At 39.7% G+C, this 18,130-nt stretch overlaps 1 protein-coding gene across 1 annotated transcript; it reads right to left on the minus strand.

Moving 5' to 3' along the window:
- Nucleotides 1–1,659: 1,659 nt before the first annotated feature.
- Nucleotides 1,660–2,598, minus strand: LOC142844851 (olfactory receptor 4F15-like). The gene has a single exon (XM_075963649.1). It carries the CDS (start codon nt 2,596–2,598, stop codon nt 1,660–1,662), a length of 939 nt encoding a protein of 312 aa, XP_075819764.1.
- Between the last annotated feature and the right edge of the window lie 15,532 nt (nt 2,599–18,130).

The raw sequence follows: 18,130 nt of genomic DNA on the forward strand, positions 1-18,130 counted from the left end.
ATGAAAATATTCTCTACCTTGTTTTTGCTAGAATCAATACATATAAAACACTTGAAATGCTACATACTTATAATAATTGTTGGAGATGGTGCAGAAGGGACCTGTGGGTGGTTGCAGGTAGAGAGAGTCCTGGTGGAAGGCTAGGGTTGGCTGTGGTGCAGGCATGGATGGCCAGAGTAGGCAGAGACACTAGTTGTGAGACCTGGGCTTGAACTGAACGGTTCAAGGTCATGGAAAAGAAGTGTTCAGTAGGTCAGTGGCACTCACGTACCTAGATACTGGAGGAGGATTTGAGACATCTGGGTACCAAGTGGTGTGGTTTAAAATTGAATGTTTAATAATTTCAAACAAAATTTATGCCATATTATCATCACTCTTGCTCTTAGTGTCTCATTCAGCAGCCTGTTTGAAACTGTCATAGCTTTCACCCCATCAACATCCTTAGAGGATTTTAAGAGCCTATTTATAATTTTATTTCAGCTACGACCACATCTATTGCCCCCATATGCATCAATTTTACCACCACCATTAATTTTTTTATTAAAACAGGAATATATAACAATAAAAAGGAGTTATGCTCATCTTCAACAGTAAATTGCTGAACATATTTTTTGTTACGCTCTTACTGGAGTTTTAAGAACACTATAGAAAGTGGATTTAGGGGAAAATCACTTTGTTTTGAGGTATTTTATATAGTAATTATAAAAGGAACAAGTAAAAAACACTTCCTAATTTATTTTGAATAATCATCAAGTTTAAACACTGTATAAAATTATAACTATTAATAATTTTGTAGAAAGCATCCCACACAGGGTCTGAAACTTCAATTCAAACTCCCCTCTTTGAGTTCACAGGGGTCTAGAGAGATGTCCCCAGCTTGTTCCTTGAGCAACTGAGGAGGAGCACCTGAACTGGCAATATCCTATAGCCACACTGATGAAATATCTTGCATATCACCATAGAACCTTCATCTGGCAATGGATGGAGATAGAGACAGAGACACACATTGGAGCACAGGACTGAGCTCCCAAGGTCCAAATGAGCAGAAGGAGGGAGACCATGAGCAAGGAAGTCAGGACTGAGGGGTACACCCACCTACTGAGAAGGTGGGGCTGATCTAATGAGAGCTCACCAAGGCCAGCTGGACTGGGACTGAAAAAGCATGTGATCAAACTGGACTCTCTAAACATGGCAGAAAATGAGGGCTGCTGAGAAGCCAAAGACAATGGCACTGGGTTTTGATCCTACTGCATGTACTGGCTTTGTGGTAGCCTAGCCTGTTTAGATGCTCACCTTCCTAGACCTGGATAGAGGGGGGAGGACCTTGGCCTGCCCACAGGGCAGGGAACCCTGACTGCTCTTTGGACTGAAGCAGGAGAAGGAGGAGAGTAGGGTGTGGTGAGTGGGGGGAGGGGGAGAAAAAAGGGAGGCGGAGAGGAGGCAGAAATTTTTAATTAAAAAAAAACGCAAACTTCCCTCTTTCATATTGATTAAGGTAATACAGATAAAAATTGGTAAATTTTTATATGTAACCTGGTTCACACACTAATAGAGATCTGAAATATCACTGACTTTATTTTCCTCATGGCATTGAGTGTAGAGTTGCATTTTTACTGTTTTTTATTTTTAAAAAATATTTATATTTTTAAAACAAAGTATTTAGGATATTTTCCTGTAACTCAGAAGCTGGTAGCAGAGTTTCCTCATCGCTGCTTTCATCTCCTTGTTCCTGAATGTATAGATGACTGGATTCAGAAAAGGAGTGAGGACTGCATCAAAGATGGCAAGGAATTTGTCTAAGTGTGATGAAGGGAATGGCCAGATATAGAAGAAGATCAATGGCCCAAAGAATAAAACCACTACTGTCACATGAGCTGACAAAGTAGACAGGGCCTTGGATAAGCCACCTGAAGAGTGCTTCCGAACAGTGACCAAAATGAAGATATAAGATATGATCAGTACGAAGAAGGAGCCCAAGGAGATGAGTCCACTGTTGGCTGTGACCACGAACTCCAATTTGTTGGTCTCTGTGCAAGCAAGTTTAATGAGCTGAGGGAGATCACAGTAAAAACTGTCCAGAATATTAGGTCCACAGAAGGGCAAGTCTACAACGAAAGCCAGTTGGGCCACTGAGTGGATAAGTCCCAAGATCCAGGCTACTGACAAAAGTAAAATGCATATTTCTGGTCTCATGATAGTCAAGTAGTGAAGAGGTTTACATATGGCTACGTATCTATCAAAGGCCATGGCTATGAGCAGTACCATTTCTGTACCCCCAATAGCATGAATAAAGAAGATCTGAGTTATACAACCCCCAAATGAAATGGATTTGTGTTTTCTAAAAAGATCATAAATCATCTTGGGTGCTGCAACAGAGCAACCTCCCAGGTCAAGAAATGAAAGATTGGCCAGCAGGAAGTACATTGGAGAGTGCAGGTTGGAGTCAGCAGTCACAGAGAACACAATGAGGAGGTTCCCCATCAGACTTGCTGTATAGAACACAGAAGAAAAGAAGAAGAGAAGCAACTGGATTCCCCATGTGTTGGAGAGTCCCAGGAACACAAATTCAGATACAACAGAGTGGTTGTTTCCATCCATTGCAGTGGAGAATAAAGCTTTATTCAATAAAACCTGTAAAAGTTAGAGAAGAGAAAATACAAGCTTAATGCGGAGTTAATGACTACATCCGTTTCACACTGTAAATTGCTGCATAAAGTCAGTACCCCTCAGTGTAACTGCAGAAAATTGGCAGTCACTCAATGCCATGAGCCACCACATCTAACATCCTGTATTTCTTAACAGTATCCAAATAAAGATAGGGAAATATTTAGGAATAAATATTAGAAGAGGACAAATGACTTGCCTGACAAAAGGCTATGAGGAGACTATGAGGCTATAAGGAAATAAGACATAAGGGAGAAAGGAAATAAGAAGAACCCCCCTGATTTCTCTAATCCAGTTTGCTGCTCCTGACCATGGGTTTCCACAAAACTTTCTGTGGCCCTTCAGGTTTCTTACCTCTTTGATTGTTCCAATTAGCAAAGTGGTACAGTACTCCCATAAAGGCTGTCTCACAGTTAATCTTTTATCAAACCATATTCACCTTTTTCCATATACAGTGAGAATATAATGCACAAACCCTAACATCACCCCACTTTAATAACAGTCTAGGGACTGCAAAAGTTTTAAAGCCTAGGTTGTAGATGCAGCAGGGTAAGAACTGGATTAGAAAAGATATGTAGGATGCAGCTATAGATGGATTATGTGAATAAAATGCATCCAATTCCATTTTATAATAACATTTATTAAAAAATTCTACATGATTGATACTTCAAGATCATTTCCACCCTGTTTTGTGTCTTCATACTTTATTGTATGGTGGAAAGAACAGTGTATTTGGAGTGAGAAAAACATATTGCCTGCCTCGAGTCTTTGAGAACTCAAAGAAAGGTTTTCTTCCACCCCTTCCACACTTTTTCGCTGCCTGCCTCCCATTTCATTGTCTGCAAAACTAAAGGGGTTAGTACAGATGGTAAAGAATGATTTCAAACATTTTGGTTATTTTATAATAGAATACTAGTCTGCCACACAATGAAACTCTATAACGATAGTATCCTCTTCCCTTTGAGTTGCAGCTATCTCCACTCTTGTCCCTTGTTTGTAGTTATTTGATTTCATATTCTAAAGAAGACCTTTCTTCAGCTCAATCTACTTTTTATTTCTTTTGCTATAGTTAGAATGTCATTATAAATTCATTGTGTCACTTATCATAGCCATTTGTCATCAATAAACAAACACTTTCTAGATGTCTACTATACCCATTGATCACTGAATTTTTGAAGAAGTAACACATTCAGTACCCTTTAGTCTTCTACATTAGCACACACAATGTAAATAATAGTAAGAGTGCCAAGCAAGGAATGTGGTCATATAAATTTTCTGAAGTAGAAACAATACCTGTGAGTCAGGCTGGTGAGGGTTGCGGTCTGAAGGAAATCAGAACCCAGGCTGCAGATCCAGATACAGCTCTTGTTCTTTTTCAATATACAACTCATATCTGAGCTTAAGGATTCCCTTTCACAGCCAAGGAATCTCTGCAGCAGTCCGTGATTGATGAGCTTCCTATGACAGTAATAACCCAGTCCAAAACAAAACCAGCATCAACTATGTACATGGCACCATACTTTCTTCCAAACACTATCTTGTCTGACACTTGTAACTACTGCAGGAGTCGTTGTCATTGTCCCTTCCTGGAGGAATTAAGACCATGAGAGTAGAAGTGACATTTCAGAACAGTGAGTTGTAGGAATCCAGAGAGTCTGATGAGCATCTTCTTCAATATCTACAGGAGACTTGATCCTTTTCTCATGACTATTCTGTTGTGTGTTTCTCCTTAGTGGTTGTCTAGCTGCCTTACAGTGACTCACAGTGTGTTTGGCAGACCTTAATGAGAGAAGGCAGGCTCGAGAGGGATGGCAGAATGCATTCATAAGCATCTAGGTTTCTTAGTTTTCTCAATTGCATCTATAATTCACCATGGTACTTAAAATAAACATGAAGGAGAGCAATCCATTTAATACCTGCAGCACAGAACATCCTGGTTGTTTCCAGGCTATCTTTATCTATTTCCACATGAAGACTTTGGCATTTCAAAGAACAGACAATTCTTAGCACTCTGATGCAGAGAGTAAATTCTTACTCACACTTCTAAGGCTGCCTCCTATACTTCTAGCTCCTTGTTTTCCCATCTCAAACTTAGAGGTTAAAAAGTAATTTAAGTTTTAGATATTGTGTCTTTCTTCTTTTCCTTTGTTTATTTCTTTATTTATTTTTTGCTCATCAACCCAAGTTGAGGCATTTTTTTCTGGTGCAAGGTAATATTTAATTGATTTCTATAGAAAATAATCTATCATCAGAATAAATCTATTTAATACTGGCTAGTTGGAACCTTAGATTTTGTACTATAATGGGCTATTACTATATTTGTCACTAGTGCTCTTAAAGGTTTATTGCCAAAGACTTAAGCATAGTATACCTTTCTCTTGATTAGAAGTAGCATTATTTCATGTACAAACATCTCCACGAGGGCTGCTACTGTGGGGACACAGCTAATTGACCCACAGAGGAGTACTGACCAAATGATACCACAGAGACTTGAGATGGCCAATATGAACTCATTATGCAAGGGAATTGTTACCTGGAATCCTGGCAAGTCAAAGGAGGAAGCTTTAAATGAATCACAAAGGAGGGAATGGGAGAGAGACAGAAAGATATATGAAAGTAAAAGATCTAAGGTCTGCATAATAAGGTAACATTGAGTAGTCACTTAAATCAAAGCTACCTCATTTTTAAGTATGCATGGAGATAACATATGTGACCATATATTTTTTATATATTTATATATAATACTTGTGTATTATACTTGTGTATAAATTAAAATATAATTACATCATTTCCCTTTCCTTTCCAACATCCAGTTCTTTCTCTTTATCCCCACTTGATTTCCCTAAAATTCAAAGTTCCTTTTCTTTGTTCCTATTACATTCCCACCATAAAATATTACTTGCTCAGTCTGCTTCCTGCTACTGGTATGGTATGCATATGATTTCACAGCTGACCAACTGGGGCTCATTCATGGGGAAGTCTGTGTTTTCACACCCAGCATTCCTAGTTGCCTGTAGTTCTTTGTCTAAGGCATTATGGAGCTTCCTCTTCTATGTTATATTTTATAGTTGTTGTATTTGTTCAGGTCTTGTTTTGGCATCAGCATTATTGAGGAATCATGGGCTAACTTTCCCTGTCATTTTTAGGAGACATAATATCACACCAGATTCCTGGTTCCCTGGCTTTTACCATATTTCTGTTCTTCTTCCAGGTTGTTCCCTGTAGGTGGAGAATTTGTGTTGCAGATATAGCAATTGAGGATGTGCTCCCCAGGATCAGTTGATCTTTACATTTTGGCCTTGGGTGGTTTTTCGAAATGACCTCCATTTGTTCCTTAGAGAATATTCTTTGGGGAGCAGGAGCTGCATGTATCTATGGATAGGAAGCGAAATATGATGAATGTAGATGGGAATTATGATGGTTTAGTATAATGGAGGTAGTAGGTTTTCTTCTGAGATCTATGATCTCACTGTTCCTAGGTAGTTGGCTAGGTTAGGAGTACCAGGCATGGTTTCCATTCTGTAGAGTGGACCTTAAGCCCAATTAGAAGCTGGCTGCCTTTAATATATGAGTGCTTACTGTTGCACCTTTAGGAACTTCAAGAAAATGAAGATTAAAACTACTTTTAGACTCAACCTCGACCTAGTCATAACGGCCATCATCAGGAATACAAATGATAGCAAAGTTTGGAGTGGATTTTGAAAAGGGGAATCTTTTTATTTTATTTTATTTTCTTATTTTGTTTCATTAAAAGTTTGCACTTCCCCTCCTCCCATTCTTTTTCCGCTCCCCCACCCATCCTCTTCTGTCCCTCTCCCTCCTTAAGAGGGGGCAGGGAACCCTGCCATTTGGGAAGTCCAAGGCCCTCCCCCCCTACATCCAGGCCTAAAAAGCTTTGTATCCAAATAGACTAGGATCCCAAAAAGCCAGTACATGCAGTAGAAACAAGTCAGTGGTAAAAAATAATGACATTTTGAATTTTGCATGCAAATGGATGGAAATAGAAAACACTATCCTGAGTGACTCAAAAAGAGGAATATGGTATGTACTCACTCATTAGTGAACTCTAGCCATAAACAAAGGACATTAAGCCAATAGTTCGCAAGCCTAGAGAAGCCATATAACAAGGTGAACCCAAGAAAAACATATATAGATGCTCCTGAAAATTGGAAGCAAACAAGATTGCCGGGCAAAAGTTGGGAGCAGAGGGGTGGGGGTAGGGGTTGGATAGGTGTTGGTGGAAGGGGAGAGGGGGAGAGAGAAGGGAGAAAAACAGGGAAATCTTTATATACTGCTGGTGGGAGTGTACAGTACTATAGCCACTTTTGAGATTAGTCTGGTGACTTCTCAAAAACCAGAAATAGAACTACTTTAGAAATAAATCCTTCTGATCGTAGGAGCCAGAGGCATCAAGGGAATCACAAGAAAACCCACAGAAACAACTAACTTGAGCTCTGATGTAGTCACAAAGTCTGAGCCAAAAACCAGGGAACCTTTCCAGGACTGACCTAACCCCTCTACATATATGTGACAGTTGTATAGCTTTCTCTAATTGTGGGACTCCTAACAATGGGAATAGGGACTGTCCCTAATACCTGCAGGCCATTGCGAATCTAGTCCTCATACTCGGTTGCCCTGCCCAGAGTTAATATAAGGAAAAGTACTTAGTCTTACTGCAACTTGATATGCCATGTTTTGTTGATACCTATTGGAGGCTGCCCCTTTCTGAACAGAAACAGAGGAAAAGTGGATATGTGGGGGAGGTAACATTGTAGGGAAGGAATAGGTGGAGAGAATAGAGGAAAACCTGTGGTCTTGATGTAAAATATAAAAAATGGGGTACTGAACTGAACAGAGAATTCTAAACATAAGAAGTTCAAATGGCCAAAAGATACTTAAGGTCATGCTCAACATCCTTAGCAATCAGGGAAATGCAAATCAAAACAACTTTGAGATACCATCTAACACCTGTCAGAATGGCTAAAATCAAAAACACAAATGATAGCCTTTGCTGGAGAGGATGTGGAGTAAGGGGAACACTCATCCATTGCTGGTGGGAATGCAAACTTGTGCAACCACTTTGGAAATCAATGTGCCAGTTTCTCAGGAAATTCGGGATCAACCTACCCCAGGATCCAGCAATACCACTCTTAGGAATATACCCAAGAGATGCCCTATCTTACTACAAAAGCATTTGTTCAACTATGTTTATAGCAGCGTTATTTGTAATAGCCAGAACCTGGAAACAACATAGATGCCCCTCAATGGAAGAATGGATAAAGAATGTGTGGAATATATATGCATTAGAGTACTACTCAGTGGTAAAAAACAATGACATCTTGAATTTTGCATGCAAATGAATGGAAATAGAAAACACTATCCTGAGTGAGGTAACCCAGACCCAAAAATATGAATAAGGTATGTACTCACTCATTAGTGGATTCTAGCCATAAATAAAGGACTTTGAGCCTATGTTTCATGATCCCAGAGAATCTAAATAGGAAGCTGAACCCAAAAAAACCATATAGTTATCCTCCTGGATATTGGAAGTAGACAAGATTGCCAGGCAAAAATTGAGAGCTTGGGGGTAGGGGTGGGGTGGAGGTAAGGGGAGACTGGGAGAGAAGTGAGAAGGGGAGGATGGGGAGAGCTTGGAGGAATGGGACAGGTGGGATGGAGGAAGAGTAGATATGGGAGCAGGGAAGTATATATCTTAATTAAGGGAGCCATTTTAGGGTTGGCAAGACATTGGACTCTAGAGGTGTTCCCAGGTGTCCAAGGAGATGTCCACAGCTTGTTCCTTGAGCAACTGAGGAGAGAGCACCTGAACTTGCCCTATTTTATAGACACACTGATGAATATCTTGCATATCACCACAGAATCTTTATCTGGCGATGGATGGAGATAGAGACAGAGACCCACATTGGAGCACTGGACTGAGCTCCCAAGGTCCAGATGAAGAGAAGAACAAGGGAGAAGATGAGCAAAGAAGTCAGGACCACATGGGGTGTGCCCACCCACTTTGACGGTGGGGCTGATCTAATGGGAACTCACCAAGGTCAGCTGGACTGGGACTGATAGAGCATGTGATCAAACTGGACTCTCTGAACGTGGCTGACAATGAGGGCTGACTGAGAAGTCAAGGACAATGGCACTGGGTTTTGATTCTACTGCATGTACTGGCTTTGTGGGAACCTAGCCTGTTTGGATGCTCATCTTCCTAGACTTGGATGGAGTGGGGAGGACCTTGGACTTCCCACAGGGCAGGGAACCCTGACTGCTCTTTGGAATGGAGAGGAAATGGGAGGGGGAATGGGGGCTGGGAAAGGAAAATGGGAGGAGGTGAAAATTTGTAATACTAATATAAAAATAACAAAAAGATCTTCAAAAAAAAAGAAATGAAACCTATTATAAGCCACAGAGAAAAAAGTAAATTGTTGTTGAAATAAAATTCTTGTTTCTTTGCATGTTTATACACACAGAAAATAAAGAATAATCTATAATATTGGCTTTAACTTAAAAAAAAGTAAAAAATTAGCGTCTTCTATACCACTCCCAAGTATCACCCAAAGGACTCTATATTACCCTACAGAGGAACCTGTTTTACATTTATGTTCATTGCTACCCTTTATACAATGAGGGGATATGGAATCAGCCTCAGATATTATTAATAGAAGAACACATTATATAAGTGTGATATATGTATATATATATATATATATATATATATATATATATATATATATATATATACACACACACACACACACACACACATACACAGTAAAATTTTATTCAGTAGTAGTAAAGAAAAATGAAATTTGCAGGTAAATGGAATTAGGAAAAGTATATTGAAATGGGCAACCTAGGCTTAGAAGGCAAGCAGTGTGTGTTTTCTCTTCTATGTACATGTAGCTTTGTGCTTCTAGATTTTTTTTTAAAGTTATAACATCGGAGAAAGAGGTGTGTTGAAGTCTCCTACTACTAGTGTGTGTGGTTTGATGTCTGCCTTGAGTTCTAGTAATATTTCTTTTACATAAGTGGGTGCTTTTATATTAGGGGCGTAGATATTCAGGATTGAGACTTCATCCTGATGAATTGTTCCTGTTATGAGTATAAAGTGTCCATCTCAATCTCTTCTGATTGACTTTAGTTTGAAGTCAGTTTTGTTAGAAATCAGTATTGCCACACCTGCTTTTTTTTTAGGACAATTTGCTTGAAACACCTTTTCCCAACCCTTTACTCTGAGTAGATGCCTGTCTTTGTGGGTGAGATGTGTTTCTTGCAAACAGCAGAATGTTGGATCCTGTTTTCGTATCCAATCTCTTGGCCTGTGCCTTTTTATGGGTGAATTGAGGCCATTAATATTAAGTGATATTAATGACCAGTGGTTGTTTACTCTGGTTATTCTTATTGGTTTTGTTTTTGTTTTTTAAATCTTTTTTTAAATTTATTTATTTATTAAAGATTTCTGCCTCCTCCCCGCCACCGCCTCCCATTTCCCTCCTCCTCCCCCAATCAAGTCCCCATCCCTCATCAGCCCGAAGAGCAATCAGGGTTCCCTGACCTGTGGGAAGTCCAAGGACCACCCACCTCCATCCAGGGCTAGTAAGGTGAGCATCCAAACTGCCTAGGCTCCCCCAAAGCCAGTACGAGCAGTAGGATCAAAAACCCATTGCCATTGTTCTTGAGTTCTCAGTAGTCGTCATTGTCCACTATGTTCAGCAGGTCCGGTTTTATGCCATGCTTTTTCAGACACAGGCCAGCTGGCCTTGGTGAGTTCCCGATAGAACATCCCCATTGTCTCAGTGTGTGGGTGCACCCCTGGTGGACCTGAATTCCCTGCTCGTGCTCTTATCTTGGAATGTCTTGTTTTCTCCATTGATAGTGAACAATAGCTTGGCTGGGTATAGTAGTTTGGGTTTGCATCCATGGTCTCTTAGTTTCTGAAGTACCTCTATCCAGGACCTTCTGGCTTTCATAGTTTCCATAGAGAAGTCAGGTGTGAGTCTGATTGGTTTACCTTTATAAGTTCCTTGCCCTTTTTCCTTTGCAGCTCTTAATATTCTTTCTTTAACCTGTATATTTTGTGTTTTGATTATTATATGGTGAGGGGATGTTTTCCTTTGATCCTGTCTGTTTGGTGTTCTGTATGCTTCTTGAATATACAAAGGAATATCTTTCTTTATGTTGGGAAAGTTTTCTTCCATAATTTTGTTAAAAATATTTTCTGGGCCTTTGAGCTGTGACTCTTCTCCTTCTTCTATTCCTATTATTCTTAGGTTTGGTCTTTTTATTGTGTCCCATATTTCCTGGATGTTTTGTGATGAGTATTTGTTGGCTTTGCTGTTTTCTTTGATCAGTCTGTTTATTTTCTCTATGGTGTCCTCAGAATCTGAGATTCTTTCTTCTATCTCTTGTATTCTATTGATTATGCTTGTTTCTGTAGACTCTGCTCACTGACCTAGAATTTCCTTATCCAGCTGGTCCTTAGTTTGTGTTTTCTTCCTTGCTTCCATTTCAGTTTTCAATTCTTGAACTGTTTCCATTACCTGTTTGATCATTTTTTCTTGGTTTCCTAGGGTATCATGTACGTATTAACTCATTTCTTCAAACTTTTTGTTATACTTCTCATCCATTTCTATAAGGGTGTTTTTTACATGTTGTTTAAGGGACTCTATTGCTTTCATAAAGTCAATTTTTTCCACTTCTTCTGTGTTAGGGTGTTCAAGTCCTTCTGTTGTAAGATCATTGGGTTCTGGTGTTTTCATGTTGTTTTTCAGATTGTTGGGTGATTCTTGCCTTGGTTCCTGCCCATCTCCTCCTATAGATGCTATCTAATGGGTCTTTTAAAACCAGATCAGGTTTCCCTGCTGGCCAGGGGCTCCGCTTACAAAATGCCCTCGCTCCGTTTCCTGGCTCCTGCTGTGGGCCAAGATCCCTCTCACCTCTCAGAGGGGTCTTCAGGAACAGGACCAGGCTCCCCGTTCACCAGGGACCTCGACAATAGAAAGGCCTACCTCTTTGATTTAATTGTAGTGGGGCGATCTGCTCTCGGTATGCCGCTTGCGTCTCTGCACTGTGCCAGTCCGATGCTTGCATGTCCGCGGCACATCTGCGCTGGTCTCCCCGTGCCACTGGGAGACTACACACACTAGTAGTAGGAGACTTCAACATACCTCTCTCTCCAAGGAACAGGTCAATCAGACAGAAACCTAATAGAGAATTAAGAGAATTATTGGGGGTTATGAAGCAAATGGACTTAACAGACATCTATAGAACATTCCACCCAAATAGGAAAGAATATACCTTCTTCTGGGCAGCTCATGGAACCTTCTGGAAAATTGACCACATACTCAGAAACAAATGAAACCTCCACAGATACAAAAAAGATATCAGTGCCCACCTGAGTCTTATCAGATCACCATGGACTAAAGTTAGAAGGCAACAACAATGCTACCCCCAGAACGCTGAGAAACTCATGGAAACTGAACAGTCAACTACTGAACCACACCTGGGTCAAGGAAGAAATTAAGAAAGAAATTAAAGTTTTCCTTGAATTAAATGAAAATAAAGAGACAACATACTCAAACCTATGGGACACGATGAAGGAGTGCTAAGAGGAAAGTTCATAGCACTAAGTGCTCACTTAAAGAAAACAGAAAAAGCTCACATTGGAGACTTAACAGCATACCTGAAAGCTCTAGAAAAAAAGAAGAAGACTCACCTAGGAGGAGTAGAAGACTGGAAATAATCAAACTGAGGGCTGAAATCAACAAAATAGAAACACAGAAAACAGTCCAAAGTATCAATGAAACAAAAAGTTGGTTTTTGGAGAAAATCAACAAGAACGAGAAACCCCTATCCAAACTAATAAAACGACAGAGAGAGAACACGCAAATAAATAAGATCAGAAATGAAAAGGGGAACATAACCACAGACACAGAGGAAATCCAGAGAATCATTAGATCTTACTACAAAAGCCTGGATGCCACAAAATTGGAAAATGCAAAAGAAATGGACATTTTTTTAGATAAGTACCATATACGAAAGATAAACCAAGACCAGGAGAACGATCTAAATAGACCTGTTAGTCACGAAGAATTAAAAGAGGTTATCAAAAACCTCCCTTCCAAAAAAAGCCCAGGACCAGATGGTTTCAATGACGAATTCTGCCAGAACTTATAAGAAGAGCTAATACCTATACTCCTTAATGTATTTCACAATATAGAAACAGAAGAAGCATTGCCAAATTCCTTTCATGAAGCTACAGTTACCCTGATACCAAAACCACAGAAAGACCCAATGAAGAAAGAAAATTATAGGCCTATCTCACTCATGAATATCTACACAAAAATTCTCAATAAAATACTGGCAAACCGAATCCAAGAACACATCAGAAAAATTATCCATTATGATCAAGTAGCCTTCATCCCAGAGATGCAGGGCTGGTTCAACATACGAAAATCTATCAATGTAATCCAGCATATAAATAAACTGAAAGAAAAAAACCATATGATCATTTCATTAGATGCTGAAAAAGCATTCGACAAATTTCAACATCCCTTTATGATAAAGGACTTGGAGAGATTAGGGATACAAGGGTCATACCTAAATATAATAAAAGCTATTTACAGCAAGCTGAAAGCTAACATTAAATTAAATGGAGAGAAACTCAAAGCCATCCCACTAAACTCAGGAACATGACAAAGATGTCCACTCTCGCCATACCTCTTCAATATAGTGCTTGAAGTTCTAGCAATAGCAATAAGACAACATAAGGGGATCAAGGGGATTCTTTTTGGAAAGGAAGAAGTGAAACTTTCGTTATTTGCAGATGATATGATAGTATACATAAGCGACCCCAAAAACTCCACCAAAGAACTTTTCCAGCTGATAAACACCTATAGTAATGTGGCAGGATACAAGATCAACTCCAAAATATCAGTTGCCTTCCTGTACACTAAGGATAAGGAAGCAGAGAGGGAATTTAGAGAAGCATCACCTTTCACGATAGCCACAAAAAGCATAAAATATCTTGGGGTAACTCTGACCAAGGAAGCGAAGATCTATTTGACAAGAATTCAAGTCTTTGAAGAAAGAAATTGAAGAGTATACCAGAAAATGGAAGGATCTCCCTTGCTCTTGGATTGGGAGGATCAACATAGTAAAAATGGCAATTCTACCAAAGGCAATCTATAGATTCAATGCAGTCCCCATTAAAATCCCATCAAAATTCTTCACAGATCTTGAGAGGACAATAATCAACTTTATATGGAAAAACAAAAAACCCAGGATAGCCAAAACAATCCTATACAATAAAGGATCTTCTGGAGGCATTACCATCCCTGACTTCAAACTCTATTACAGAGCTACAGTAATGAAAACAGTGTGGTACTGGAATAAAAACAGAGAAGTCAACCAATGGAATCATATAGAAGACCCGGATTTTATCCCACAAACCTATGAACACCTCATTTTCGATAAAGGAGCTAAAAGCATACAATGGAAGAAAGAAAGCATCTTCAACAAATGGTGCTGGCACAACTGGATGTCAACCTGTAGAAGAATGAAAATAGAACCATATATATCACCATGCACAAAACTCAAGTCCAAATGGATTAAAGACCTCACTATCATTCAATGAAAATCCCAGTGACAGCTCTAGGGTACAGCTTTCAGACAACTTTATAGATTCTTAAGTCATATTATTTACTGGCTTTCTGCCGTCAGTATCAGGATAAATTACATTTCAGCTCCCCACAAAGGAAAGGTTTCCACAAATTTGCTTTCCACAACTTTATGAATCTCCAAGACAAATCTGCTCCCCCAGTCCTCATCTGGTACAGTATACCACCATGAATACTGACACTTTTTTCTCTGTTTGTCTTTCAGAATCATTTTCAGAGATAAAAATATATTTTGGGCTATGTTATCAAAGTTTCTATGCCCCAAACATCAATTCTTGAATCTACTTGCTGTGGTCACAAGAAAACCAGGCTTTAGGGAAAAGAGCTCACGTGTGTGACTAACAAGAAATCTGAATATATTTATGATAATCCAAACACTAGTTTCTCATCACTCCTACACAAGAAATGTGGAGGAGAACAAGAATTGGAATCCTCTATGGGGTAGATGGTATCAATAGAAATCCCATGACTAAATTAACATTACAGAAAAACTTTTATGGATTTATTCAGTGGGTCTATTCTGAGAGGGAATCAGGAGACATAAAAGAGAGTGACTAAGGAAAGACATTGAAAGTGAGATGAAAGGACACACATGCAAGTTTAGAAAGAAGTGACAGAAGACTTGGGATGCAGCTCATGAGCAGAGTCTAACACAAACTACATCCTGGGTTCAGTTCATAGTACAGAGTGATATGGGTGTATCACACTATCTAAATGAATGCTTAGCTTGTGCTAAGTACTGGGTTAAATTCCTAGTGTGTGTGTGTGTGTGTGTGTGTGTGTGTGTGTGTGTGTACGTTCATGTGTTCATGTATAATCTAAACAAAAAGCCAAACAAAAAGGCCAAAACAAGGAACAAAAATTCTTTTGAAGAGGGAACAGAATTGAGGTATCTTTTACAATTAAGATTGATAACTGCTCGGGGCACCCAAGCGGGTGGGGATCTTTTGTTTCTATGGCCTGCCTGCACCAAGCAGGGTAGGCACTTTGTTTGCGAGCTGCTCCATCACCACGGAGGCCTGAGCTCTCGGGGCCAGGAGAGACAGCGTTGGGGTGAGTTTCTGGCCCCGCCCAACGCCAGCCTGGGACATGGAGCTCAGAGGTTCCTTGGCCCCCTATCCTTCTTGGGCTCTCTGCAGGGCCTCTACTCCTGGCATACCGCCTCTTTCTTCCTAGCCCACCCAGCTTCCATCCAGAACCCTCCCCACTTCGGCCCCACCGCCCTCTTTTGGCACATAACATCACCCAGCCCAGCCTGTCTGGGCACTGGGTCCGAATCCTCGGGGCACCCAAGCGGGCTGGAGTTCCTTTGTTTCTATGGCCTGCCTACACCAAGCAGGGTAGGCACTTTGTTTGCTAGCTGCCCAACCAGCAGGGAGACCTGATCTCTCTGCTCCAGGAGACCTAGCGTTGGGGAGAGCCAGCTTTGGGTATGGAGACCTGATCTCTCAGCACCAGGAGAGCCAACATTGGGGAGAGCCAGCGTTTGGTAGGCAAGGAGACCTGATCCAGTAAAAGAAGATCCATAAGGGAGCATTTGGAAGAAGAGATGGGCAGACGCCAAGGCAAGAATTCACCCAACAAGCTGAAAAGCAACATGAAGCCACCAGAAACCAGCGACCTCATAACAGGAGGACATGAACACCTTCATCAGGAAGAAGTAGACGAGATTGACTTCATTAAAGTGAATGACGCCCTTAAACAGCATGTAAAAAATGCCCTTAAAGAAATGGATGAGAAATATAACAGAAAGTTTGAAGAATTGAATAAATCAGTGAATGATACCCTAGAAAACCAAGGAAAAACAATCAAACAGATAATGGAAACAGTTCAAGACTTGAAAACTGAAATGGAGGCAAAGAAGAAAACACAAACAGAGGGCCGGCTGGACAAGGAAAATTTAAGTAAACAAACAGAGTCTACAGAAACAAGCATAATCAACAGAATACAAGAGTTAGAAGAAAGAATCTCAGATTCTGAAGATACCATAGAGAAAATAAACACACTGATCAAAGAAAACAGCAAGTCCAAAAAACTTTCATCACAAAACATTCAGGAAATATGGGACACAATAAAAAGACCAAACTTAAGAATAATAGGAGTAGAAGAAGGAGAAGAAGTGCATCTCAATGGTCCAGAAAATATATTTAATAAAATTATAGAAGAAAACTTTCCCAACCTAAAGAAAGATATACCTATGAAGGTGCAAGAAGCAAACAGAACACCAAATAGGCTGGATCAAAAAAAAAAAAAAACAAACCATCCCCTCGCCATATAATTATCAAAACACAAAGCATACAGAATAAGGAAAGAATATTAAGAGCTGCAAAGGAAAAAGGCCAAATTACTTATAAAGGTAAACCTATCAGACTTACACCTGACTTCTCCATGGAAACTATGAAAGCCAGAAGGTCCTGGATAGATGTACTGCAGAAATGGAGAGACCATGGATGCAAGCCCAGATTACTATACCCAGCCAAGCTTTCGTTCACTATAAATGGAGAAAATAAAATTTTCCAGGATAAAAAAAATTTAAACAATACACAGCCACAAATCCAGCTTTACAGAAAGTAATAGAAGGAAAATCACTAACCAAGGAGTCCAACAATGACCACAATAACTCAGACATCTAGAGACCCTTCACCAACACAAATCAAAGAAGGAAAACACACAAACTCTACGACTAAAAAAGTGACCGGAGTTAACAACCACTGGTCATTAATATCACTTAATGTCAATGGACTCAACTCACCTATAAAAAGGCACAGGCTAAGATATTGGATAAAAAAACAGAATACAACATTCTGCTGTTTACAAGAAACACACCTCAACCACAAAGACAGGCACCTACTCAGAGTAAAGGGCTGGGAAAAGGCTTATCGAGCAAATGGACCTAAGAAACAAGCAGGTGTGGCCATACTCATCTCTAACAAAGTTGACTTCAAACTTAAATCAATCAGAAAAGATGGAGAGGGGCATTTGATACTCATGACAGGAACAGTTCATCAGGATGAAGTCTCAATCCTGAACATCTATGCCCCTAATATAAAAGCACCCACATACATAAAAGAAACATTGCTAAAACTCAAGGCAGCCATCAAACCACACACACTAATAGTAGGAGACTTCAACACTCCTCGCTCACCAATGGACAGGTCAATCAGAGAGAAACCTAAAAGAGAAATAAGAGAATTAATGGAGGTAATGAATCAAATGGACTTAACAGACATCTATAGAACATTCCACCAAAAGAGGAAAGAATATAGCTTCTTCTCTGTAGCTCATGGAACTTTCTCAAAAATCGACCACATAGTCGGTAACAAAGAAAACATCCACAGTTACAAAAAAATATTAGTAACCACCTGTGTCTTATCAGATCACCATGGATTAAAGTTAGAATTCAACAACAATGCTACCCCCAGAAAGCCTACAAAGTCATGGAAACTGAACAGTCAACTACTGAACCATACCTGGATTAAGGAAGAAATAAAGAAAGAAATTAAAGTCTTCCTGGAATTCAATGAAAATAAAAAACAACATACTCAAACTTATGGAACACGATGAAGGAGTGCTAAGAGGAAAGTTCATAGCACTAAGTGCTCACTTAAAGAAAACAGAGAAAGCTCACATTGGAGACTTAACAGCCCACCTGAAAGCTCTAGAAAAAAAAGAAGCAGACTCACCTAGGAGGAGTAGAGGACTGGAAATAATCAAACTGAGAGCTGAAATCAACAAAATAGAAACACAGAAAACAATCCAAAGGATCAATGATAGAA

The sequence above is a fragment of the Microtus pennsylvanicus genome, chromosome 2 (assembly GCF_037038515.1).
Source record: "Microtus pennsylvanicus isolate mMicPen1 chromosome 2, mMicPen1.hap1, whole genome shotgun sequence".
NCBI classification, from domain to species: Eukaryota; Metazoa; Chordata; class Mammalia; order Rodentia; family Cricetidae; genus Microtus; species Microtus pennsylvanicus.